This window comes from Molossus molossus, unplaced genomic scaffold, assembly GCF_014108415.1.
Source record: "Molossus molossus isolate mMolMol1 unplaced genomic scaffold, mMolMol1.p scaffold_m16_p_23, whole genome shotgun sequence".
In the NCBI taxonomy this organism is placed as follows: domain Eukaryota; kingdom Metazoa; phylum Chordata; class Mammalia; order Chiroptera; family Molossidae; genus Molossus; species Molossus molossus.
In genome coordinates this window covers 24,109,134-24,133,614 of record NW_023425359.1, presented here as the reverse complement: position 1 = coordinate 24,133,614, position 24,481 = coordinate 24,109,134, and the positions used below count along the sequence as shown (strand labels likewise).

The window sequence follows — 24,481 nt, the reverse complement described above, 5'->3', positions numbered from 1 at the left end:
ATCCTCCCGGAACCACGCTCCATCAGCTCCGCCCTCCTGTCACTCAGGGTCCAGCCTCCTTCAGGCCTGAACTTGAGCCTGAAGAACCCCTCTCGGGTTTGCTTCCTGTCTGCTCCTGCGAGTTACAGTGTGTCTACCCAGAGTGTTACAATGCGTCTAACCAGAGTGTTACAATGCGTCTACCCAGAGTGTTACAATGTGTCTACCTAGAGTGTTACAATGTATCTACCCAGAGTGTTACAATGTGTCTACCCAGAGGGGTAGCTCTCTATTCCAGCCCTATGAATTATTGTAATGATGCAATCACAATGAATTTAGCCCTGGCTGCTTAGTCTCAGTGGTTAGAGCATCGGCCTTCAGACCAAAGAGCCGCGGGTTCGATTTCGGTCAAGGGCACGGACCTTGGTTGCGTTTCAGTCCCCAGCCCTGGGTGGATCATGTGGGAGGCACCCAATGAATGTGTCCCTCTCACATCGATGTTTCTCTCCCTCTCTCTCTCTCTCACACACACACACATACACTCTATCTGAAAATAAATGGAAAATATATATATTTGAGTGAGGATTTAAAAAATTAAATAGCCCGACTGGTGTGGCTCAGTGGTTGAACACTGACTGACCCCTGCACCAAGAGTTCACCAGTTTGATTCCCGGTCAGCACACATGCCCAGGTTGTGGGCCCGATCCCCAGTGGGGGGCATGCAGGAAGTGGCCAATCGATGTCCTCTCTCATCGATGTTTCTATCTCTCTCTTCCTCTCCATTCCTCTCTCTCTAAAATCAGTAAAGAAAAAAACATAAAGAAACGAGGTGACCTGGCTGCTGCCGGGTCTTTGAGGATAGCAGCCATGGGGGCGCACCTGGCCAGGCGCTACCTGAGCGATGTGTCAGGGGAGCCCGACCCCCGCGGATGCCCACCTTCCTGCCCGACTTTGGCTTCCCTGGGCACAAGGAGCGGGAGATGGTGGCTACACAGCAGGAGACCATGGACGCACAGCTCCTGGTCCAGCGGCCGGACTACTGCGCCCCCACCTCATCCGGCTGCTCAGGTGCAAGTGGACAGCTCCCCAAACTCCCCGGCCTGCAGCATGAGTGGCATGACCGGGAACACTGCGGGCACCACGTGGTGCGGGTGAAGGGGTGTGAGCAGGAGCAGCGGCTGCTCCAGTGGAAGACGGGCGGGAGCCGAGGGAGGCAGACGTGGCCAGAAGCAAGGTGGCCCCATAGTGGATCCACTCGCCAACCTTGGATGAGTGGAGAAGTAAAAGCCTCCAGGCCCTCAGCCCACCCTCCAAAAAAAGGAAAAACAAATAAATAAGTAAAGGAAATGGAATGTTACCAGCTGGCTGGTGGGGGTACCAAGGGAAAGAAAGATGCTCCTGTAGGAAAACGCCGCTCCTTTCGGGGAGACTCGCGGGGCCGGTGCGGGACGGCTGTGTGGTGGGTGTGGAGGGGGAGACGACTCTGGACGCTCAGGAAACACCGTCATTCATTCACGCCTCAGACAGCGTGGCTCTCGGCGGTTTCGCCGGTGGCTTTAAACCCGGCCCCGGTTACAGAAAGCAAAGGGGGGAGGAAAACGTCTCGGCATCGGTCCAAGGATCAGCTTTTATTTCCCATAGAAATCTCCGAGACTATCGATGGCATTTGGTGATTGTCCACGCCCTCCCGGATCGAGTCAAACCGAGGACGCTGGGTGTTACCGTCCTGAGGACAAGGCCGAGGGGGAGCAGCGGGTAACGTAAGTGCCTGTTGAGCTGTCAGGGGGACCTCCAGCCTCCAGTGTGCATTTCCCGTATTGCTGGTTGAGTCACCACGCGGAAGGCTCCCTGGGACTCGAGCATAGACAGCCAGAGGGCCAGACGTTGCTCCCATCTGTCCGATCTTGTCACGGGAGGTCCGGGGACAAGACAGACTCGCTCCTCAGCTCATCGCTATGCACAGTCAGCAAACCTCCTTCCTAGCGAAGGGCAAATACATGTGTCCCCAGTGATCACGGAGTCACTAGAAACAAAGAAAGGGCTAGAGCTGCAGGTCACTCTGTCCTGGGGGGAGGGGGAAGACCGCTTCCTCGGGTCTGTCCGGGGCCCCAGCCCCTCGGCCAGGTGTCCTCAGTTCACACCGGAGAGCTGACATCGCCTGGGTTCCGTTCTCCCACACCCGCACTGACAACTTGTTTTTCCGGATTCCACCCTTGGGCTCTCCTTGGGGCCCGGCTCTCTGTCCTGTCCGGCCGTTTGGGAATACAGAACTGTGTTTACAGTTGGCTGTTGACACCACACACTGAGTTGCTGGGGTTCTGCAAGGGTAAACAGACTTGTCCTTCCCAGAGGCCCCAGAGGCCCAGAGGCTTGGAGAGAGCACCATGGCCAGCCAGTCCCAGGGCATCCACCAGCTCCTTCAGGCAGAAAGGAGAGCCAAAGACAAGCTGGAGGAGGCCAAGAAGAGTAAGTGTCCCTTCCGCCTGGCTGGGAGGGTTTTGTCACCGATGGCAGAGGGGGAGGGGAAGCAAGCGCCTCAGCAGGAGGCTGACTCGTCCCAACCCTGGTGTTGACACTCTTCTGGTGAGACTGGGGCCAGTGGCAGGTTCCCCATCCCTGTAACAGGGACAAAGTTCCCTCGCTCGGATCCTCCCGGGAGGCTGAGACATGCTTGCGGACACAGAAGTTGCAGACATGCAGGCTTCCCCTGTCCCTGCAACTTCCTCTGGGCGCCTGGCCTCGTGTCGCAATGTTGTGAAAGGACCTCTAGCTGCAACTGCACCGGCGAGGGGACCGAGGGGACCCGAGCAAGTCCCACGGGCCGCGCCCTTGCCTGCTTCTGGAGGACCTGCCGGAGTCCTTGTCCCTGTGACTCTGAATTCCCCGCGTTTCCAAACAGCTCCGCTGTCTCCGTGTGTCCTGACTTTGTGTTTCCCGAGTACCACCTCTAGGTCCTTCCCATAGAACCTCCTCAATACACGCCCACCCCCCACCCCTTTCGTGGTCACAACGCCCATGTGAACTAGGAATCGCTCATTCCTGCTGTCGGTACTTAGCCACGGGGAGGCCATCCTTTGAGAAGGGTGATAATTTTTAAGAAATAGAAGCTATAGTGCCGGGCACGATGCTCAGTGCTCAGTGCTCACCTCACTTAACCCCCGCGTGACCCCTTTCCGCAGCGGGGGAGGGATGCTTGAGAAGGTAGGAGGTGCTCAAGGCCACACAGAGGGGACACGGCAGAGGCGGGGTCTGGATGGGGTCCGAGTTCCAAGCCAAGGTCCTAACAACCACGCACGTCATATCTGTCAGCGAGGGTCACGACTTTGCCACCCAGCGAGACAGAGGCCATGGGCTAAAACCGTGGCTCACGTCACATTCGGGGTGAGGGTGGGGACGGGGCGAGGAGGCCCCCACAGAGTCAGTTGCAATGTTTGCAACAGGACATGGGAACCGTTGTCCCCGTGCCAGGCAGGTGGGAGGGAGGCACACTTCAGCCCCTGGGGTTGGGACCTCAGGTGAACCACTCTCCTTTCTTAAGACGAGAGGATTTCCTGGACTTGGCCGTGTGGGTGCCGACCAAGGGGAGGCGTCCCTGGGGAGGTGCCAGGAGAGGCAGGAAGGAGACCGACCTGACCTACGTCGCAATGTCTCTCTGCAACCACACAAATGATTGCAACGCGGCGGAGAGCAGATTCTGCAGAAAACAGCAGCCTCGCACCTGCGGGCGGGCACACGAGAAAACCCCCTTACTGTGTATTCAAATGCCTGTGACCACATTCAAAACGCCCAGAACAGGACATCGTATTTTTAAGGCGCAGTCGTTGTGCTAACCCAGCTTCCTCATTAGGAAGAAACACAATGGCAATCGATACAATCAGTGAGCACACACAGAATCAATGTCATCACACGATGCAAGCGATTCCGACCAAGCGCTTCTCCTTTTTCAAAGTCACTCGGGAAGAAAGGTGTTACGGATCATGTACTTGTTCGGACCGGGAGCCCCTAGAACGAGCCAGCCTCAGATTCCACCACAGATACAAGCCAGACACACGCCCTTCCCCCTCTTTGGGACGAGAGCGCGCGCACTGTGTTATTTGTACACGCATGTGTGTTGCCCCTGCCAATAAGTTAATGCCCTTGGGTCCTTTTTTCTCAGTCTTGGTTCGGGAATTATTCAAGCAAAGGTTCAACCAGCAGTAGAAATAACCGTGGAAACATTCCGGAAAATTCTGGACCTCCCACGACTCACCTCTGCACTCCGTGTTCCAGGGAATGTCCGTCTGTCCCTGTGCCTCGGAGAGCAGAGGCTGGGAGGACAGTGGTTCCTGGGAGGGAGCTGTTATCTCGCTCGGGTATCGGCCGCGGAAGCTCATGGTCACAGCTTCGCTGACCACACCCGCCCTATAACTTCTCCAACACTCTGAGGCCAAAGCAGCACTGCTGCCGTGCCTGGGATTCGGGGCCATCTCTCCCAGCTCAGTGGCTTTGATTTCAGTCATTTCATTGGGTGCTTATTTGTGGGGGGCCTATTGCCAAGCCACTGGTGGTAAGACCTAGACCCTTCCTTGAGGAATCTCCCAGTGACGTAAATGCATGAATGGACACGAGAGAGAGGGGGCGCCGTGCGAGGGTCAGGAAGCCCTCGCTGGGAGGGACTGGGGTTCCATGGGGCTTTCTTTGTTCCGGAAGGTCTATGATCACTTTCTCTTTCTTACATCCCTTTATTTGAAAACCTCTTGGAAGCTTGACGCCTGAATGTCCATTTAAAGAAGAAAGAGAGGGACGGGGACAGGGAGAGGGGGAGGTAAAGAACACAGCAATTCGAATCGTAGTCAGTTTTTTAAAAAGGACAAGATTAATGAGGTGGTAGTACTCATATATTATGCTGCAAAAATATTAATACTCCCATTAAGGAGGCCTGCCTCAGATCTCCCGGAGCTTTTACATAATACATGCTCCATCCGGTGTAAATGTTTTGCCTGAGGGGACACGGACCTGATGAGCAGGGTGGTTCCTGGAGGCTGTGAGGTCTTTGCAAACAAAGCACTCGGCTCCTTCCTCGGAGACAGTCACCAGCCACTGAGAGAGACCTTTGGGGGGTGGGGGAGGCAAGAACAGAGAGTAAACAGGTTTGAAAAGCTGGGATGTGAGGCCACGGAGTATAAAAAGCATCATCGGCCTTTTTAAAAGGGTTCTTTGTCTACACGTAAGTGTCTTTGTGTAAGTTCGTTAGCATCTCTGTGCCTTAATCTCTTCTTTTTGTGAAATGAACGTACAGCCAAGATGTTTCGAGGAGCAGAAAACTATACCTAAGATAGAGGAGTACAGACTAGTATTTTTTTAAAATATTTTTTTATTGATTTTTTAGAGAGGAAGGGGGAGAGGGAGAGAGAAACATTGATGAGAAAGAACATCAGAGAGAACATTGACTGGTCGCCTCCTGCACGCCCCCCACTGGGGATCGAGCCCACAACCCAGGCATGGGCCCTGACTGGGAATCGAACCAGCGACCTCCTGGTGCATGTGACCACGCTCAATCACTAAGCCACACTGGCCAGGCTACATAGTTACTTTCATATATAAAATATTTACTTATAGGTTATTATAAGTAGTAACAATGGAAGAATGGAATAGAACAATGTAGTTTCATTCTTTAAAAACAAATACTGTTGCAAGTTCTGAGTCAACTTCTTCTGTGACTGGAGAGCTGAGGACTGTTCTGATGAGATGATGGGGTAACTCAGATATTTGCTGCTATTCCCCGACCGTGGATCAAATTATATTTAACACACTCACACACGTTTATATGAAAACAGCTGTGCTGTTTGGTTGAACGTGGATGGAAACTCAGTGGGTTGGCCCTATTTTATTTATTTGTTTTTTTTTTTTTATCCTCACCCGAGGACATTTTTCCATTTTTTTGTTCAGATAGAGTGGGAGGGAGAGAGAGGAAGAGAGAGAGAGAGAAACATCGACGTGAAAGGGACACATCGAGTGGCTGCCACCGGCACGACCAACCAGGGCCGGGGACAAACTGCAACTGAGGTACATGCCCTTAGCGGGAACTGAACCCGGGTCTCTCTGGACCGCAGGCCGACGCTCTAACTGCTGAGCCAAACAGGCCGGGGCGGTTGGCCCTATTTTAAATGATCTTACTTCAAGTTCACCTTTTGCCTTTAAAAAGTGTTCTTTAACCAGGACCTAAAAGTGGGTGTGTTGGTTTCTGTTTCCACAGAGGAGCCTCCACCCTGTCCTGCAGCTCCAGGTCCAGGGTACACCCTCGCCTCTTTGATAAGAATTCGATCAGTTGTAGCAGACAGTCCAGGTCCCATTGACAGAAGAAACAAAGGCCATTGATTCTCTGAGATCTCTGACCCTCTCACGTCCAGCTCTGACCTGCTGGGAGGACGGTCTTTCTTTCGTCCACACCCATGGCAGACGGACAGCTCCTCCGCTCTGCTCCCACGCTGTTTGCAAATGCTCGAATGTTCGTGACTCCACGTCACCCTGAGAACCCACACTTTACTTTTCCCACATGTGCACCTGAGCCTGTCCAGAAACAAACACTCTGTCTACCTGGGCAGCTGCAGGAAACAGCGTCTCTTGAACTCAGAGTTACAAAGTGCGTGGTGGCTTGTAGGCTAAATGCTCACAGCCGGGTAGAAGCGGAACCGAACCGCCCTGTGCCCGGGAGACGCTCCAAAGCACGTCAGAGTCTCCAGTGGTCCCTGACACTGTCTTCTCTGTGGTCCCCGTGGAATGACCCTTTCGTGCCAAGTGAATACTTAAGGAAATGTTTCCACTTTCTACTTAGAGAGCACTTTGGCTATTAGAGTTAATCCAATCTATTCTGGGAGGTCTCTGGGATGCCAACCACGCATAGTTTTTATTGTATTATTATTTTTTTATTGATTTGAGAGAGGGGAAGAGAGAGGGAGCGAGAGAAGGAGAGAGAGATAGAAACAGCGATAAGAGAGAACATCACCTGGCCGCCTCCTGCATGCCCCCCCCTGGGGATCGGGCCCACAACCTGGGCATGTGTCCTGACCGGGAATTGAACCAGCGACCTCTTGGTTCAGGGTTGACGCTCAACCACTGAGCCACACTGTCCAGGCTCAGTTCAGTTTTAACCTGCTCAAAGTTGATTTTTTTTAACCCTTTCCCCACAAATCACCTGCACATCAATCCAAACACCTTCCTCTCCTTATTTCCGCCCACAGGCCCCCCATGGAACACACCCTGTTAAGGTTTACCGAACGTTCAATGTATCCCCGGGACACAGGCCACGTGTCTACAAATGAATGATTTTATTAAGGTGGAACCATTTACAAAAGAGTTCCCCCAAAATACATTAGAAAGGATCTTCTTGCCTCTTTTTCTAGTATCCAAAATAGACTATCTATCCCCCTTTATTTCCCCCCTGGCTAATGAGTCTGTTCAGTAACTGGCTCCCTGCTCAGGAATGTTTCTCCGACTCTGCAGTCCTGGCTGTGTATTTATATTTGTGACTTACTCTCTTAACACAAGACATGCCTGTAGGGATGGAGGGGGAAGAACAGATTGCCTAGAATTTTAGAAGTTTGCATAAGGTGGAGATTTTTCACAGAACAGATAGAATCTAGATTTCCGTTCCATTGATTTCCTCGTTGATTTTGTGTACTTTTCACAATGCCACGTGTTTTACGGCTTGGAAGCGGTAGCAGCCTGTACGTGTTTCCAGCAGACACTGTATTTGTGTCCAGCGGAGGCTGGGACGCCGTCGTGTGGATGTCTGCAGCCTGGCTCCCAGCCCCACGCATGATGCTCGGCAGGTGCTCACCCAGCGCTGAAGGAATGACGGATGGATCGATGAGCCTACAGGGCTCTCGGCACCTGCTTGAGCAGTATTTAAAGCTGTGATGCACGAGATAACTGTGCTCTCTAAGCCCCAAATCAGAACATTTGGCCCGAGGAACCTGTATGACCTTGTAAGAACTTTGGGACCCAATATTTGATTGTCATAAATAAAATCTGATCCCACGGGGTCACCCCTAATGTGTGGTATTGAGAAAGAAGAAGGGGGACCCCTTTTGTTTTTCATGCTTAGGAAGAAAGAGGTCTCATTTTAAAGTCTGGACATCTCGTCCTGGCTGGTTTGGCTCAGCGGTTAGAGCGTTGGCCCACGGACCAGAGAGTCCTGGGTTCGGTTCCCGCGAAGGGCATGTACCTCAGTTGCAGTTTGTCCCCAGCCCTGGTTGGGTCATGTAGGTGGCAGGCAGTCGATGTATCTCTCTCACGTCGATGTTTCTCTCTCCTCTCTCTTCCTCCCTCTCTCCCTCCCGCTCTATCTGAAGATAAATGCAAAAATGTCCTCGGGTGAGAATAAAACAAACAAACAAAAAAGTCTGGACATGTCTGTAGACAGACAGAGCAGCGAGGCAGGGGTTAGCCCAGGGGCTGTGATGTGTGCACTTGGTGTCACCTCAGCAGATCGGGGGGCTGTGGGCCCCATTTCTCCCACTGGATTATCGGGGTAGCATCTGCAGGCCCTCGTCCCGGCAGCTCCGAGTCCAGCCAGAAAACGCTGCGCCAGCCCCAAGGCCCTGGGGCCTCCCCTGTTTAATTGAAAGAGAACCAGCAGGTGACCGGTGCCACCACTGGGGTCACAGACAGGCTGGCTGTGTGACGGAGCCAATATGCGGCCGCCACGTGGAATCCCGGGGTCCGGGTGCCGTGCTCCCTGCCATTATTACTTTCTTTTTTATGGGCTGGAGCCGTGACTCTGAAACCAACACATTTATGTATCATGGGATCAAGGTGGAGAGGGATGATGTTTGATGTGATCTGGTTTATAAAACAGTTATGTACCCTACCACCCATCATTACTAGGAAAATGTTGCTACATCTTAAGTATAGTTTGGTCCTAAGGTTAGCGACAGCGGTGGTAAAAAATGGGCAGGAATCAAGGAGTCATTTTCCCTCCTGACGCATCGTCTGTTTCTGCTGGGAATGAGCTGGGCATGTCTGGCTGCCACAGAGCCATAGAGAATAAAGGAACCTCTGCGTGCAAAAGGGTCGCGAGGCTGAATTAAGAGGGAAAAACGATGAGCATTGTTGTGAGTGTTCCTTGCCCCTCCAGACACTCACTTCCACCAGACCTTGGATTTTAAGGAGAATAAAGACGGGTCGGTTTGTTCTGAGCGGGGTTTACTGAATCCTGTTGCTGAGTAATAGACATTGAAAGAGTCGTGTTTCAATACAGAACCTTCAGCCCATATTTTATACAGTGATCAGCAAAGTAGCTCACACCTCGCAGGAGGAGGGATGTAAACCCTACACTCATCGCGACAAAGGTTCTTAGAAACACGGACACGTGAAAACGTGTGTCTCACCGACAGATAAAAGCTCACATCCCAATCTGCTTCTGTGCTCCTTGCTCAAGAAACAGTCATTTAGGTCAAAGTCTGCACACCCGATAACCCACCCTCGGCAAACATGATAAACAAAAGCTTGAGAGACATTCCCAGAGAGAAGAAATTGCTAAAATGTCAAAAAGCAATTCAGTGGGACCGGAAGACAATAGATTCGGGGGGTGGGGGGAGCATGTTAATATAGTTCAGAGTTTCTTTAAACTTTTAACGATCACAAAGCATTAGTACCTAACCCCCTGAAGGTGGCAGTCGGAGGGGGGAGGGGCTAGCAGCAATTAATGGCACTCTAACCCCCCAAACTTCCTCTGGTTGTCAGAAACTCACGTGCTCAGCTAATGACCCCCGAGGCACCGCCTGTCTGAAGGCTCGTGGGCCCTGCCGCGTGAGCTCACACATGTACCTTTGCTCTTCGTAAAAGGACGGGATCGCTACCGGACTCAGCCCCTAGCCAGTAAAAACAATTGGTTTTACAAGCAGTTGCAAGTCCCCCTCAGAGAAAGCGACGAGGAAAAAACATATATCTCTACTTTGATGTGCTCTGCAGCTCCGTCAGACGTCCCGGAGTCGAGGAATGACAAGGGAAAAAGTCCCAATAAAATGCTCTTAAAAACTGTAAGCCTGTTTGATAGAGTCGGAGCTGCGGGTCTGGGGCTCTGGCACTCGGCCACGGACCGAGGGACGCCTGGCCGCGAACCAGGACAGAAAACTGGACCAAATAACGTCTTCCCGCGTCAGTGACAGCAGAAATCTGTCCTGCGGCTGTCGCTGCAGAGAGGAAGGGGCAGATCTCACAGTCAGACACACACGCGGGGAAGGATGTTGCTCTTTCCAAGTTCAAAGAATCCCATTGGGAAAAAATGAATTCTTTTTTGTTTTGTTTTGTTTTACCCTCATCCAAGGACATTTTTTGTTTTTTGTTCAGATAGAGTGGGAGGGAGAGAGAGAGAGAGAAACATCGTTGTGAAAGGGACACATCACACGACCCAACCAGGGCCGGGGACAAATTACCACCGAGATACATGCCCTTAGCGGGAACTGAACCTGGGTCTCTCTGGACTGCAGGCCGATGCTCTAACCACTGAGCCAAATCGGCCAGGGCAAAAATTAATTCTTCATAGCGTTTTAGAGGAAAGTTTGCCATTCCGGGGGAAAATCGTCCCCAAAGAAGGCAGACCTCACCGTGTATGTTTGAAAACCTAGCTTGAAATGCCATGTGTATGACAAGGAAACATTGTTCTTTCCACACCCCGTGAACTTTCAGGAAAAGTGAAGAGGATCAAACAGGCCAAGGAGGAGGCCATGGTGGAAATTGACCAGTACAGGATGCAGACCGATAAGGAGTTTCGAATGAAACAATCCAAGGTGAGTAAGAAAGCCAGCATGGATTTCTATGCAAAGATATAAGATATAGCCCTGGCCGGTTTGGCTCAGTGGTTAGAGCGTCGGCCTGCGGTCCAGAGAGACCCTGGTTCGGTTCCCGCTAAGGGCACGTACCTCAGTTGCGGTTTGTCCCCAGCCCTGGTTGGTCGTGCGGGTGGCAGCCACTTGATGTGTCCCTTTCACGTCGATGTTTCTCTCTCTCTTTCTCTCTCTGCCTCCCACTCTATCTGAACAAAAAATGGGAAAATGTCCTTGAGTGAGGATTAAAAAAAAAGATACAAATAGCCATAAGATAGTCACAAATCCTAAGACATGAATAGTCTGAGCTGTGATACAGAGTTCAACCGAGGCTGAAGGTCCAACTAAATCTTAAACGTCACTGAATTGCTGATGGTTCATCTTGCATTTCAAGGCGTTTTGACTTGGCATTTAAAGTGTTGATTAATAAAGATAATCCAATTATCTCATCCTAGAATATATTAGAAATTATATTCTCAAATACACAAATTCAAGGGGTTGTTTCAAGTGTGACTCCAAAGGACAAAGTATTGACTAACACGTTTCTGTAAGAAAAAAAAAAACTTCAGAAAACATTTTCTAACTATTCAAGTGTACTACTAGAATCAATAACAAGTGTTCTACAGTGTTGTAGAATGAGTCTGTGGGACCAAGTTTCCTTCAGTAAATTCGAGATTTACAAATGACCAGAGTACATCCTCTTGCAAAGTCTATAGCGTCCTCTGGGGTTTCCGTATGGTTTCCGTTCCAAGTGGCCAGGGTCGTTTGTAACATATTCTGCTACCCATGTCTCCACTTGTCCTATTCTAACCATATCTATCTTCTTGTTCTTTCTCAAAGGGCCCAAGCGTGCCACTACCACAGGGCCTTTGCACATGACAGGTGCTCCCTGGAATCCTCTTTCTGACACATGCATCTTTCTCTCAATTCTACTCCATTGTTAGCTCCTCTTCCTAATCACCTAATTTCTATTTGTGTTGGGCAGTAAAAAAATAAACTAACTCCTCCACTTAGGTCATAGCTTTCATCACTCCTCAGAATAGTATAATATTTACTTTTTTTTTTTTTTTTGCCTGTTGCCTACTTTTCCTTCTGGAGTCTAAGCACCCAAACAGCAGGTCTTTTATTTGTTTGTTCTCTGTTTTTCTCAGTACTGGGATAGTGTCTGTCCATAGAAATACATACTCATTGAAAAAATAAAAAAAACTAAGCATTTCTTCCAGCCTTCCCTAGTGAGTCTTGTCATACCCGTGACGACCAGGACCTGAGAAAGCAATCATTCTGACACCAATCAGCTTTTCTTATCCTCTGTAGGATATTTGTGACACGGGTATTACCCCCCCCCCCCAAGTAACAACAAACCTGACCATGATTTTAGAAAGTGGTTGGGCACAACCTCGCAATAGCACATCTCCGGGAGAACCTCCTAAGGTGGGAATCTGGTTCAAGGTGCTGTTCACTGCATGGAGAGTAATTAGAACTCTTCTTCGCTCTCCTAATTAGAGCTCTAAGCCAATATTACAGCCAGCTGATCAAAAGCTCCCCGAGAAAGGTCAAGGCGCCCAGGCCTCAGCCACCCCGAGCATGTCGTAAAACCATTAGCACAGACCTACTTTCTGCACCATGACCCCCACGTGTCAGGCACATCGCTGCTTGGCTCAGCCTCATCGTCGTTAACCCAGGGCCAGTCGGGGTCTGAAGGGGCCCGAGAAGCCACCTCTCCGCCTCTTATCAGTGTTGTGTCTTCTATGACCTTTTTTTAAAATTTTTTTCTTTTTAATTTTTTTTCTTTATTGATTTTAGAGAGAGGAAGGGAGAGAGAGAGATAGAACACCAATGAGAGAGAACATCGACTGGCTGCCTCCTGCACGCCCCCCACTGGGGATCGGGCCCACAACCTGGGTATGTGTCCTGACTGGGAATCAAACCGGCGACCTCTTGGTGCAGGGTCGACGCTCAGCCACTGAGACACACCAGCCAGGCTGGATATTGCTTTTTCAAGCTCTTGTTCATGTGTGTGTCTGGTTAAGCCCCCTGACTTATCAATAGAATCAGCTATCCCAATGTGGATCATCTATCAACAAACATTGTTGCATCAAAGATTTACTTCTCTCTTGCCTATCAGTTCTCCCCAATGTATCTTCTACAGGAGGAGGTACTACGTTGCTACAATCTGGACTCCGGGGGAGGGGGGACTAAATCTGTTGTTAATGCAATAAAAGTTAGATGAATGGTGAATCTAAACAGACCTGGAAAATGGTTGCCTTGGACATCCTAAAGATTTTATCTCTTCAGTCTTTCTTTCTGAATCCATATCACGAATGCATTTGTCTTCCTTGAAGCGACCGCACGGTGAGAATACAGAGCACCGTAAGGGACCCAAACCTCTGTTTTCCCAACACCATCAGTCATGACACGGTAAAGCTCCACACACCAGTCTCAACATTTGAGGTTCTGAAAATTTACAGGGAAAAGTCCTTTCATGACACCCTTGGGCTAAAGCTACCAATACCTGTCACATAATTATCAGCTTCTAATTCATATAGTGTCCCAAACATTCAGGCAGCAGACCTCTGCCAACAAGAACACAGGACACAGGTGATAGTTCTCTGTCATACCTGGAGATCTGCCCACCCTCTTCACTCTGACTAATATGTACCGAGCATCTACTATGCACCAGTTAGTGTCTGAGGCCTTCGGGGAGCTTACGGTCACTAATCTAAACTCTTACCTGGCTTAAAGCAACCTACAGATGCCAAGGTCTGGAATTCTGCCCAGGGAAACCCTGAGAACAGAAACACTACACACTCCAATCCTGCACATCGAATGAACTCAGAAACATTATATTTAATTATGCAGAAGGAGACATGAAAAGCCTGTGTTATTTCTGAGGGTATTCCAGCGTTCCGGATCGCGTAAACGGACTATAAAAATTAAAATGTGCAAGCCACGCAGCGAACATCCTAATGATCACCAACGCTTGCTGAGCACCACCTTTTTAATAAGTATCTTCAGGAAATGATCCTATTGTCTGAACCTAGCACATTGACAGTGTAGCAATACGAGCAGCTGGCATCCTCTCCCCTAGACTCACACCGTCAAGACGGGAGACCACATCCTATGCCCTCACTGGACACTAGAGCCCGCACTGGTCCCCATGGAGATGTTCTATCAGCTTAACCACGTACCAGATTTCAAAGACTTCGTTTAACATAAAAATAACAATGCAATGATTTTTGTATTGCTATCTTAGGAGTCGTATCTCCTGAAAACGTTTTCTTTGCCCTTGGAAGCCCCGTTAGCTGGGCTGGATGAGAAACAGAATGAGACCCCTTAGTCTCTGCTGCATTTGATTTCACTCTGAGGTGGGTGCCCATCATTAGTGGATTAAATTAGATGCTTACTTCCCTAAACACGAGCAAGCAAAAAAGAGCTGGGTTGCCCGAACAATGCCATGTTTAAGGAAGGTCGAGTTGGCCCTGGCTGGTTTGGCTCAGCGGTTAGGGCGTCAGCCTGCGGCCCAGGGAGACCCGGGTTCAGTTCCCCCTAAGGGCACGTACCTCGGTTGCAGTTTGTCCCCGGCCCCAGCTGGGGTCATGCAGGAGGCAGCCACTCGATGTGTCCCTTTCATGTTGATGTTTCTCTCTCTCTCTCTCTCTTCCTCTCTCTCCCTCCCGCTCTATCTGAACAGAAAATGGAAATATGTCCTCGGGTGAGGATAAAAAATAAAAAATAAAAGATATATTCAACGGTGTCCAAAATTGTACTGAAACTAAATGCCAAGTGTGTTTCAGTTTGAAAGAAATCCAGGTTAAACTAAAATTTTCAAGATGATATTCACGACCCAACAAAACATATTTGTATATGTAAATGTCTCTTCCTGGGCACATTGTGGTTTTATCTTCCTGAAAAACAAGATTTAATCAGTTCAGAGTAAGTGTTTTTAAAACTGCCCAACCTGCCCTGGCCGGTTTGGCTCAGCGGTTAGAGCGTCGGCCTGCGGTCCTGAGAGACCCGGCTTCGGTTCCCGCTAAGGGCATGTACCTCGGTTGCAGTTTGTCCCCGGCCCTGGTTGGTCGTGCGGGTGGCAGCCACTCGATGTGTCCCTTCACATCGATGTTTCTCTCTCTCTCTCTTCCTCTCTCTCCCTCCCGCTCTATCTGAACAAAAATTGGAAAAATGTCCTTGGGTGAGGATAAAAAATAATAATAATAAAATAAATAAATAAATAAATAAAACTGCCCAACCAGTTATTTGTCCCTTTAAACACCAGCAGAAGTGGACTCCGCGTGGTCTTTCGCTGTCTTTCGCGGACGTGTCCTTTAGAAGGTGAGCGGCAGCGACACAGACACTATGATAAGTAGTTTAAGAAACTATTAGAAGCCAGCGAGGTGATGAGAACCGTCCAGGCACAGCGTCCCGCTTGTGACCTGTGTTCAGTCGCCCCTGTGGAGGTCAGCCCCAAAGCAGTGACCTGCCCTGGCCAGCCCCCCTTTTCTAGGAAAGCTGATCCATCCCACTCCTGTGATCGGTGATCCTCCCCTTCTCAGAGAATTCTCGAGAAACAACATGTACTGTGTACACCACAGAACAATCAAGGTAAGTGGGTCCACACCGGTGTAGCTTGTACACACGTTCCGGGTCGATGCGGTGCTGAGCGCAGGGAACTCTGTTTACTTCCGTAGGTGATGGGCTCTCAGAGCGACCTCTCCGAAGAAATGGAAGAGCAGACGCTGGAGAAGATTAAAGACCTGAGGGCCAACTACAGTAAATACATGGAGAGCATGTTATCACAGCTGCTGAACACGGTCTGTGACGTGAAACCAGAAATCCACGCGAACTACAGAGCCACCAACTAAACGCGTGACCTGTTGTTCAATAAACAGGTCACAAATGCCACCTGGGTGCTCATGGCTTCATGTTTAGATTAAGAAATTTGACTCCGACCGGTGTGGCTCAGTGGTTGAGCATCGACCCTGCACCAAGGGGTCGCCAGTTCAATTCCCGGTCAGGGCACATGCCCAGGCTGTGGGCCTGATCCCCAGTGGGGGGCGTGCAGGAGGCGGCCAGTCGATGTTCTCTCTCATCCATGTTTCTATCTCTCTCTTCTGCTCTCTCTAAAATCAATAAAGAAAAAAATCTTTTTAATTTTAAAAAAAGAAATTTGAAAGGGTCCTGGCCAGTTTTGCTTAGTGGTTAGAGCGTCGGCCCGCAAACCAATGAGTCTAGGGTTCGATTCCAGTCAAGGGCATGTACCTCGGTTGCATTTGGGTCCCTGGCCCTGGTTGGGGTTGTGCAGGAGGCAACCAGTCGATGTTTCTCTCTCACTTTGATGTTTCTCTCTCTCTCCTCCTTTCTCCTTCCCTCCCTCCCAGTCTATCTGAAAATAAATGGAAAAATATCCTCAGGTAAGGATTTAAAAAAAAAAGGAAAGAAAGAAATTTGAAAGGGGAATCTTCAATGTACTAGCCATCTACAGATTTTAATATGGCGTAATTCACACATTAGCGCTGTTCAAAAGCAAACGGACAACACATTGTTATGTCTTTCCTGGTGACAGCCATGACCTTGTCCTTGAACTTGGAGTAAGTCAAGAAAGCAGAGTAACACGGTTTTTGACACTTGACAAAAACAGGGACCCAACTACTTTTGGTGGGTGTGAGGTTTTCTGTTGTTGTTGTTTTTTAAATGTCTTCCCCTTTTCATCAAGTTAGAAAATATGTTCTCAGTTGTAGTCATTAAAAAATCATTTCTCAAGGAGGATATAATCATGGCTCTCATGCAGATAGAAAGCAAACAGATATCAAGGATTTTATTTAACTCATTAATCAACGAGGAAGCCGGTAAGATGCTACCAGTTCAAGAAGCACCCTAAGAACTTCATAGATAGAAAGAGAAAGACGGGCCCTGGCCAGTTTGGCTCAGCGGTTAGAGCGTCCGCCTTCGGTCTGGAGAGACCCGGGTTCGGTTCCCGCTAAGGGCATGTACCTCGGTTGCAGTTTGTCCCCAGCCCTGGTTGGTCGTGCGGGTGGCAACCACTCGATGTGTCCCTTTCACATCGATGTTTCCCTCCCTCTCTCTCTTCCTCTCTCTCCCTCCCACTCTATCTGTACAAAAAAAGGAAAAATGTCCTCGGGTGAGGATAAAAAAAAAAAAAGAAAGAGAAAGACGGATGGATGATAGATAGATAGATAGATAGATAGATAGATAGATAATAGATAGATGATAGATAGATAGATGATAGATAGATGATAGATAGATGATAGATAGATGATAGATAGATAGATAGATAGATAGATAAAAAGAAATGGGTTATATACCCATCCTGTCTGCCTAATCTCAACTAACCAGATGATCTTCTCTTTCAAGTATAATGTTTAAAATAAAAAAGGAAACGATAGTTAAATGAGCTGCTAACATAGATGTTTAGGTTTAATACATATTCCAATCTCTCCGGGCCTGATTGTCGTTTACTGTTTTCATGGACAGAAATGGTGTTGAGTTCAATGATCTCTGGGTGTCCTTGGACACGTCATTCTCCCTCAATCAGGACAGTTTCAAAACCCTCACACACCACTCAGGTCCTCAGCTCCTTCTGCGGCGTCTGTCACGTTTCCAACAACCTGCACCTGAACACTATCTCGGCAGGGGCACGCGTGATGCCCAGCATCCCAGAGTCTCCGGAACTCACCTCGCTTGGCATTCACATATGATTTCCTATCTTTGCCCCATGGGATGAGTCATTTTCCAAGAACTCTCGCCCTCTGGGGCTGCGGCTCATTTACATCTGAAAGGCGTCTTGCATATTTCAGAGATAACTCACGTACCCTGTGAGGTCTCCTCAGTCCCTGGGAAGCTGCCTATTTCTGCTCCCACTCGCCCATTCACACTGTTGCACAGAAACAGAAGCACCGAGGATGTCTGGATCCTCCGTCCTCCTCATTGTGATCCTCTGCGTCATCGGAAGTGTCAAAAGGGAAAACTCCTCTGTGAAGTTCTTGCCCCTGCGGATGGTGCCCGAAATTGCAACCACCGAAATGCAGAGGAAAGAAGCTGGGGGGGGAGGTGAAGGTTTCTCCCTCGCCGTCAGCTTCTAAACGAAGCCCAGAAGTGCCCGCGATGAATCCCCTGTCACTTTCTAGAGGGACAGCGGAGTCTGCAAGTCATCCTCTCGGTTTCAGATGAGGTGACTTTGGCGGGTGTGGGGTTCCCGGCACCCGAATCAGTTAAGCCCCGTTAGGATGCTGTGTCCAGAAAGCACACTTGCTAGAACTGTTACGAAAAAAAGGTAGCAGAACATTTAGGGGACCATCCCTGCACCTCAACTGTCTGGGTTCACCTCCCAGAACCATGCACGACCATGACCCTGGGCGTGTCACTAACTTTGTGCTCTACCTGCCCATCCAAACGGAAGAGAAACAATGTTCCCACAGAGCGCCGTGGTAACTGAACACTCACGGAACGCTCCGAATGTTACCTGGCGGTGATGAGTGATGTAAGACTTTCTAATAGTAATGGCAATTATTGTGATTATAGTTGAAAATGAACTAAGCCCAATAAGCTGATTTAAGGGGGAAAATGAGCATGGAAGGAGGTGGTGAGGAGTGGCAGAAAACCGCTGTAATTTATTTCTGCAGCAGGTTTACACACTGCTGTGAAGTACCCTGTTTCAGCAGCACTGTTGCTCTCTGGCTGGGTTGGGTGCCTGTCCGGCCCTGTTAGCACCTCCGCTGAAAAGCGTCCACAGCTGTTACCTTGTTACCCTGTTTCTTAACGTGCAATCAATTAATACGAGCATGTGTTCCACAGACAGACCCCAAAGACATTCAGACAGAGCTCACGGTGCACACGAGGCTGTGCCGATGTTCCGCAGACCTGTTTCCCGGGGAATTCACGGTGTGGTCAGTTCCAGAAGATGCTTTCCTCAGCGAACATGTGAACCTGTCCAAACATACCCAGTCAAACCACCACCGGCACCGAGCGGCACGCAGACTCCAGTCTTCGCAGGAGGCACGGTCCCCCAGCAATGCCGGGCTCGGCGCTGAAAGCAAGCTTCGTGGCTGGGAACCTGGATGGAACACCATTTCTGAAAGGACTTTCCAAGAGGTCAGGGACCACGTGGGAAGAAAAGAAAACGTCTCGGACGGTAAGCACACACCAAAGCCACCACACAGCTCTCCGCCCCAGCCATGGATTCGGTGAGCGGGTCTGGTGACATTCATGCCCTTGAATCCACGGCTTCGTGGGCCACGAGCAAGTCCGAAGACCTGACGACGCAGCAGCAGCAAAGGAAACCATGTGAAGGCAGGTTATGGTAATTACAGGCCTATTTCTCTCTTCCCTTTTCTACCCCGCTGCCCTACTAGCTTTCAAAGTGGAGTTTAAAGCTTGGTCCGGTTCTGGAAGTCTTACCCGGGGGCCCAGGAAAGGTGGCCGATCCCCCTTGGTGATTTCCACTGCTCTCTGATAGCGCTTCTCAAGTCCTGTGGCACTGAGACCCAGGGTCTTCCCCAAGGCCTGGGGTCCCTCGAGGGCAGGAACCGTCCTGGCCCTCAGGTCCCAGGTGGAGGTCAATGCTTGGCACATTGTATCCATCAGTGATTCTTTAACATACAATGTTCATCGGCACCGATGGTTTGTCATGATGTGGGAACAGCTCCCGTGAAGGTTGCAACATGAATTTCATAGAATTGGTACTTACACCTGTCTTGGAATTTCCTGTTGGTCTACAGAAGGACACAGAAACCCCCAGGAAGTGGATCAGGAGCTAGCCTGGCGAATTGGGGGCTGGGGGGAGGGGGCCCGGCCACCAGAAAGAACGCGCACAAAGGCCCAGAGGCGGAGAGAACACCGCGCAGGTGTGGACGGGTTAGCAGGGCCGCTCATGAAGGGCCGTCTGGACCAGGGGAAGCAGCTTGTTCTTCACCTGAAATGGGGGGGGGAGGGGAGGCGCTCTGAGCAGTCACGTGATCAGGCTTGTACGCACCGATCTGCGCGCATCCGGTGCGTTAGAAAGAGACCAGGCTGGACACCAGCAGGAATGGAGATGGGGGTGGACGGCGGGATAATAGACAGAACTGGCCGGATGCAGGAGACCATGCTAGACCGCTAGAGAAAAGCACGTTTTAAGGAGAGGTCGGACTGGGGTCCTGAGAAGAAACAGCCCGAGGACAAAGGGGAAGCCAGGAGGTGAGGGTGTGGAAGGGCGCTGGGCACGGACCCTGGCTGGCCCCTGCTGGACAGACAGACTTGGGCCGCTCCCGCCTCCTTGGTGGACTCTGCAGGGCCCTTGCGTGCGCACAGTGTCGCCCGACCCGGGAAGGGCTACCCAGAGGCAAGGTCCGTGAAACTGGACGAAGCCAGTGTCCTCTGTGCTCCCCCAGCCTCAGCCGACACCCTGCTCCCCGCCAGAGCCCGGCTCAGTTCTTGTCCCTGTCTCAGTCCCCATACCCCTCAGGCCGGGCCACTGCCTTCTGGTTCCGGGGGCACGCCCTGGGCGGGCGGGCGAGGGGCCCCGGCAGGTCCCGGGCTCATCCTTCCATCACACGCGCAGGCGCCTGCTCCGACCCGAAAGTCCTCATGTGCTTTCCCCAGGGAGCTCACCTCCCGAGCACATTGCGGGCTGCGTGCGTCCCCTGCACCCCGAGTCAAAGAGGGGGTTCGTGCCCTGGCACGCAGGCTCTCCCCGGCCAAGGCCCTGTGCCCCTGCCTGTCCCCACAAGTCTTTCTTCTGGTTACTCCATGAAAAACTGGGAACACTGGCTTTTCCATTTATCGTGTTTAAAATGTGGCTTTGCAGACACTATCCACAGAGTTTAAATCCGGCGGGTCTGGGGGCAGGTCCATGAATCTGCTTTTCAACAGGCGCCCCCGGTGATCCTGCCGCCGGAGACAGGCTTTGGCAAACACTGTCTGCAAGGACTTCCCTTCAGACGTGAGACCCACCCGGCCGGGAGTCAGCGTGTGGGAACGGCTCTTCCATGCCAACGGCAACCGAACGAAAGCAGGGGTGGCCACTCTGGCACCGGCCATGCTCCTGGCTGCCAGCCCCCTCAGGTGGGTCCCCACAGGCTTGGCCCCTAGTCTTAGGCTTTGCACAGGGTAAATGCATTCACGACTTCTTGTTATTAAAAAAAAAAAAAAGCCAAAATAAAAAATACCTCTTTCCCCAGTCTCTCTCAAAACACCCCCGGGAACCGGTCCGGCAGAATGGCCCGAAACAAAACCCTTTTGTCGGAAGCCAGCGAGGCTGGGGAGGCCGCGGGCCCTGCCCACAGCTACCTGGGTCAGGGTGGCCGCGGAGAAAGAGGCAGACGGCCATCCGGGTACCTCGGACCGCGGCACGACCATATGTCCCATTGTTCTCGGCCAAAGGTCTTTGCCAAGGGCAAGGAGCCCCCAAGCCCTTCGCAGGTGGCTGGGTACCGCTGTGGGCATGAGCCCCACACAAGGGGCACCGCTTTCTAGCCAAGAGGGCCGGCACTCAGTTACCAGTGAGTCGTGCGCGGGTGACGATGAAGGTGGACCGAGCCATAAGAGTTGAGCCTCTAAGCATGTTTCATCCACAGTGACATAAAACTGGCAAAGAACCCTCCTCCCCCAGGGTGGTCAATTAGGATGGCCCGGGACAATCAGAAAACTACTGTTGGCCAAGTGTGTTCAAGGGCTGACTCCAGCCGCGGAGACAGGACTACTTAGAGTCAGCACATTAAGAACGTCTGTCCTCCCATGTATTTTTAATCACGAAATACTTATAAAGCACAGCTCTGCTTCTCGGCAGTACTGAAGCCAAAGAGCGAGTTCTCCAAAATACAGCCAGCACGGATGAGAAAGAGCCAAGCAGCAACAGGAGACGGATGGTACGCGGTCCGCTGCCGTTGGTACAATGACGTCCCAGCCGGTGACAATTGCCCGACGGAGTTTCCGTCCCTTCCGCACATCGGCCCGTTTCTTACGTGTTTGGTAAGTATTAATATTCTACGGGGGGATACGTCTGTGAAATTGGACTGTTTATGATATTCGTCATCCATCACTGCTCCGTCCTCCAGAGAGTGTGGCTCGAAGGGTCACGAGGCCTCGAGTACCACGTCACAGGAAGATCTCACAGCCTGTGTCTCCTGCACACAAGGGAGCCGCCCTCTCTGGCCGTCAGGGCCCTTAGTCCCTCCTCCCCTCCCCCAGGCCTTCTCTCTGTCTCACCCAAGCTTTCGGGGCCCCACGAGGAAGAGGGGCCCTTTTCTCTCTGTCTCACCCAAGCTTTCGGGGCCCCACGAGGAAGAGGGGCCCTTTTCTCTCTGTCTCACCCAAGCTTTCAGGACCCACGAGGAAGAGGGGCGCAGGCACAGATAGCCGGGGCCGCGCGACACAGGTCTCGGTGGAACCTCCCCTGTTCCCACAGGGGCTGGCGCTACGTCCCGGCACCGCTGGGAGATGAAGCCACACAGACAGGTGCTTCGAAACGTGACCCTGTTCCAACAACCGCAACACAATGGAAACAGGCACGTTCTGTGCCGGGATCAGAAATGGCCTCAAATGAAGTTCTGAAGCGATGGCCCCATTTGCCCGGGGGGGTGGGGGCACTGAGGCAGGACCGGGCGGGGTTCGCTGGCGTCCTTCCGGAGAAGCAGAATCCCCTCGTGCGCGGGGAACACTTTCCTGTCCGCCTGCAGTTCAGACAGACGCTGAGAATAGACGTCTTCAGTTCTGCACACGGAGTCCCGGACCAGCTGTCCTGAGATCCCCCCGTAATGGCTCACCACCTCCGTTTCTCTAAAGGTGGGACTTCCATCATCTATCTCGGGTGCTACCGGGTTCATTTGTGGGTTCCTGTCATGCTGAGCCTCTGAGAAGAAAAGGGGTGCGTGTTTCTAATGTTCGGGGACCCTTGTCCAGCTGTGCTTTAAACAAGGATGACTCACCCCAACGAGCGTGCGAAAGCATCTCTGCCCAGAAAGTGCTGGCCTGGCCCAGCCGGTGACCCGCAGCAGAGACCCGACACCCACTGAGAATTTCCCCGCCTGCGCCGGTCATTCCGGGGACGGCCACGAGATGGCACCCTGAACCCGCCTAACTGGGCCCGCCCCGCCCGCCCAGGGTGTCAGAGGAAAAGACAGAGGAGCCTCTTCCTCCCGGGCCTGTCAGCCTGACACAGCTTCTTCGGGAAATGCAGCTACAGAGGTAACCGCTACCTCATTAAGGTTCCTGTGCCTTGATGCACACAGCAGCCAGCCAGCCTGTGTGCGTACAGGCTGCCGTGTTCACGCTACAAAGGGAACGTCGGTGGGGGTTCTAGGCCCTTCCTGCCGGCGTCAGGGTCTGGCTGCTGAGCTCAGGGCGGCGGGGCACACACTAATGAGGCCAAGGTCACCGGAGGCCAGCCTTGCCCGGGGTGTGCTCCGCTCACAGAGCCCAAGGCTGTCCTTGGTACGCCGGCCCCAGCCCGGCCTGGCTGCGCGGGTCTGGAAGGACCTGTCTCCTGCGCCGGGGCCTCCGGGCTCAGGGTGCACACAGCTTCAGGAGGCGACAGCTCCGTGCGGCTCCTGGTCCGGCAGGTCACAGGGTCATTTTTCTCCGGACAAAAGGGCAGCCCCAGTCGGCCGCTCACCAGCCAAGCCGCACCCTCAGCTGCTCATGCAGGTGGGTGGTCAGACCTGGTCTGCGCCGGGCAGGGAGCCCACACCGCAGGGTCAAGACGAGGGGCGGCCGGGACTTCGCAAGGTCATTGGAAAGATGAGCAGGCAGAAGGATATGAGGTGCCAACACCACCACGGGCACAGACACGGACTGCCGGGGGCGGAGAGGAGACCCAGCGCCAGGCGGTCATCCCAGTCACATGGGGAACATGGGCATGGATTCCACTGCCTGGGACCTTCCAGGGAGAGGGAGGGAGGGAGGGAGGGAGGGAGGGAGGGAGGGAGGGAGGGAAGGAGGGAGGGAGGGAGGGAGGGAGGAGGGAGGGAGGGAGGGAGGGAGGGAAGGAGAGGGAAGGGGAGGGAAATTGACCAGGACTCTGGCTTCAAAAGTACCTACCCACCGTGAGTGCCAGGGGACAAGTCTGTACCGCCCAATGAAGTGATGATGGGGTGACCGCGGAAGAGCGAGGGTCATGACCGTGATCAATGCAGAGAGGTGATCAGCAGCCGGGAGTGTGAATCCAGTTCCTTCTGGTCCCGCCTTGTGGGACCATGGAAAGCACCTGGCGGGACTCGCGGTAGGCACTGAGTTCTCCAAATTGCATCCAAGTGTTAGCACTCCAAGGGCAGTGCCCGTCCCCACCCATCCCTGCAGATGCCCGTCGTCTGGCCCATCAGAGGATGATGGGCACTTATCAGGACTCAGCGGTCAGTTTGAACAGGTTCCCGTTGGCAGAATCCGATAATCTGGACATAAAGACATGACAGTAGTAGCTCCTTCAACCCACTGAATAGAACAGCAAGTCAAGAACGCACCGGTATTCATTAATTAAATGGAAGGACTGCTCAGGAAGAGGGTATCTATAGTCTCAAATCGCTGGGACCCGTCTCCTGACCACGCACCCCATCTGCTTGGGCCCGGTCCACCTGCGTCCCCTCAGCCCCCTGTTCCCTCCGGGTAGAGGGATGGACGTCCACCCCACTATTTCATATTGTGATTATCTTGCGAAACTTTTGTTGCAATTTCAGTTTTGTGAAATGTTTGTGTTAAGAGATAGAGAC

The 24,481-nt window shown here is 51.8% G+C and overlaps 1 protein-coding gene and 1 pseudogene across 1 annotated transcript; both read left to right on the top strand.

Moving 5' to 3' along the window:
- Nucleotides 1–846: 846 nt before the first annotated feature.
- On the top strand, nucleotides 847–1,225 carry LOC118640769 (annotated as a pseudogene).
- A 1,138-nt stretch (nucleotides 1,226–2,363) lies between these two features.
- Nucleotides 2,364–15,646, top strand: ATP6V1G3 (ATPase H+ transporting V1 subunit G3). The gene is made up of 3 exons (XM_036277747.1): nucleotides 2,364–2,445; nucleotides 10,651–10,751; nucleotides 15,473–15,646. Exons 1-3 carry the CDS (start codon nucleotides 2,364–2,366, stop codon nucleotides 15,644–15,646), a joined length of 357 nt encoding a protein of 118 aa, XP_036133640.1.
- The last annotated feature ends 8,835 nt before the right edge of the window (nucleotides 15,647–24,481 follow it).

Excerpts from the sequence above, each read along its gene's own strand:
- ATP6V1G3 (XM_036277747.1), top strand. The coding sequence starts at position 2,364 with ATGGCCAGCCAGTCCCAGGGCATCCACCAGCTCCTTCAGGCAGAAAGG. Across the intron at positions 2,446-10,650 it reads GCTGGAGGAGGCCAAGAAGA|GAAAAGTGAAGAGGATCAAA; the intron begins GTAAGTGTCCCT and ends GTGAACTTTCAG. Across the intron at positions 10,752-15,472 it reads TTCGAATGAAACAATCCAAG|GTGATGGGCTCTCAGAGCGA; the intron begins GTGAGTAAGAAA and ends TTACTTCCGTAG.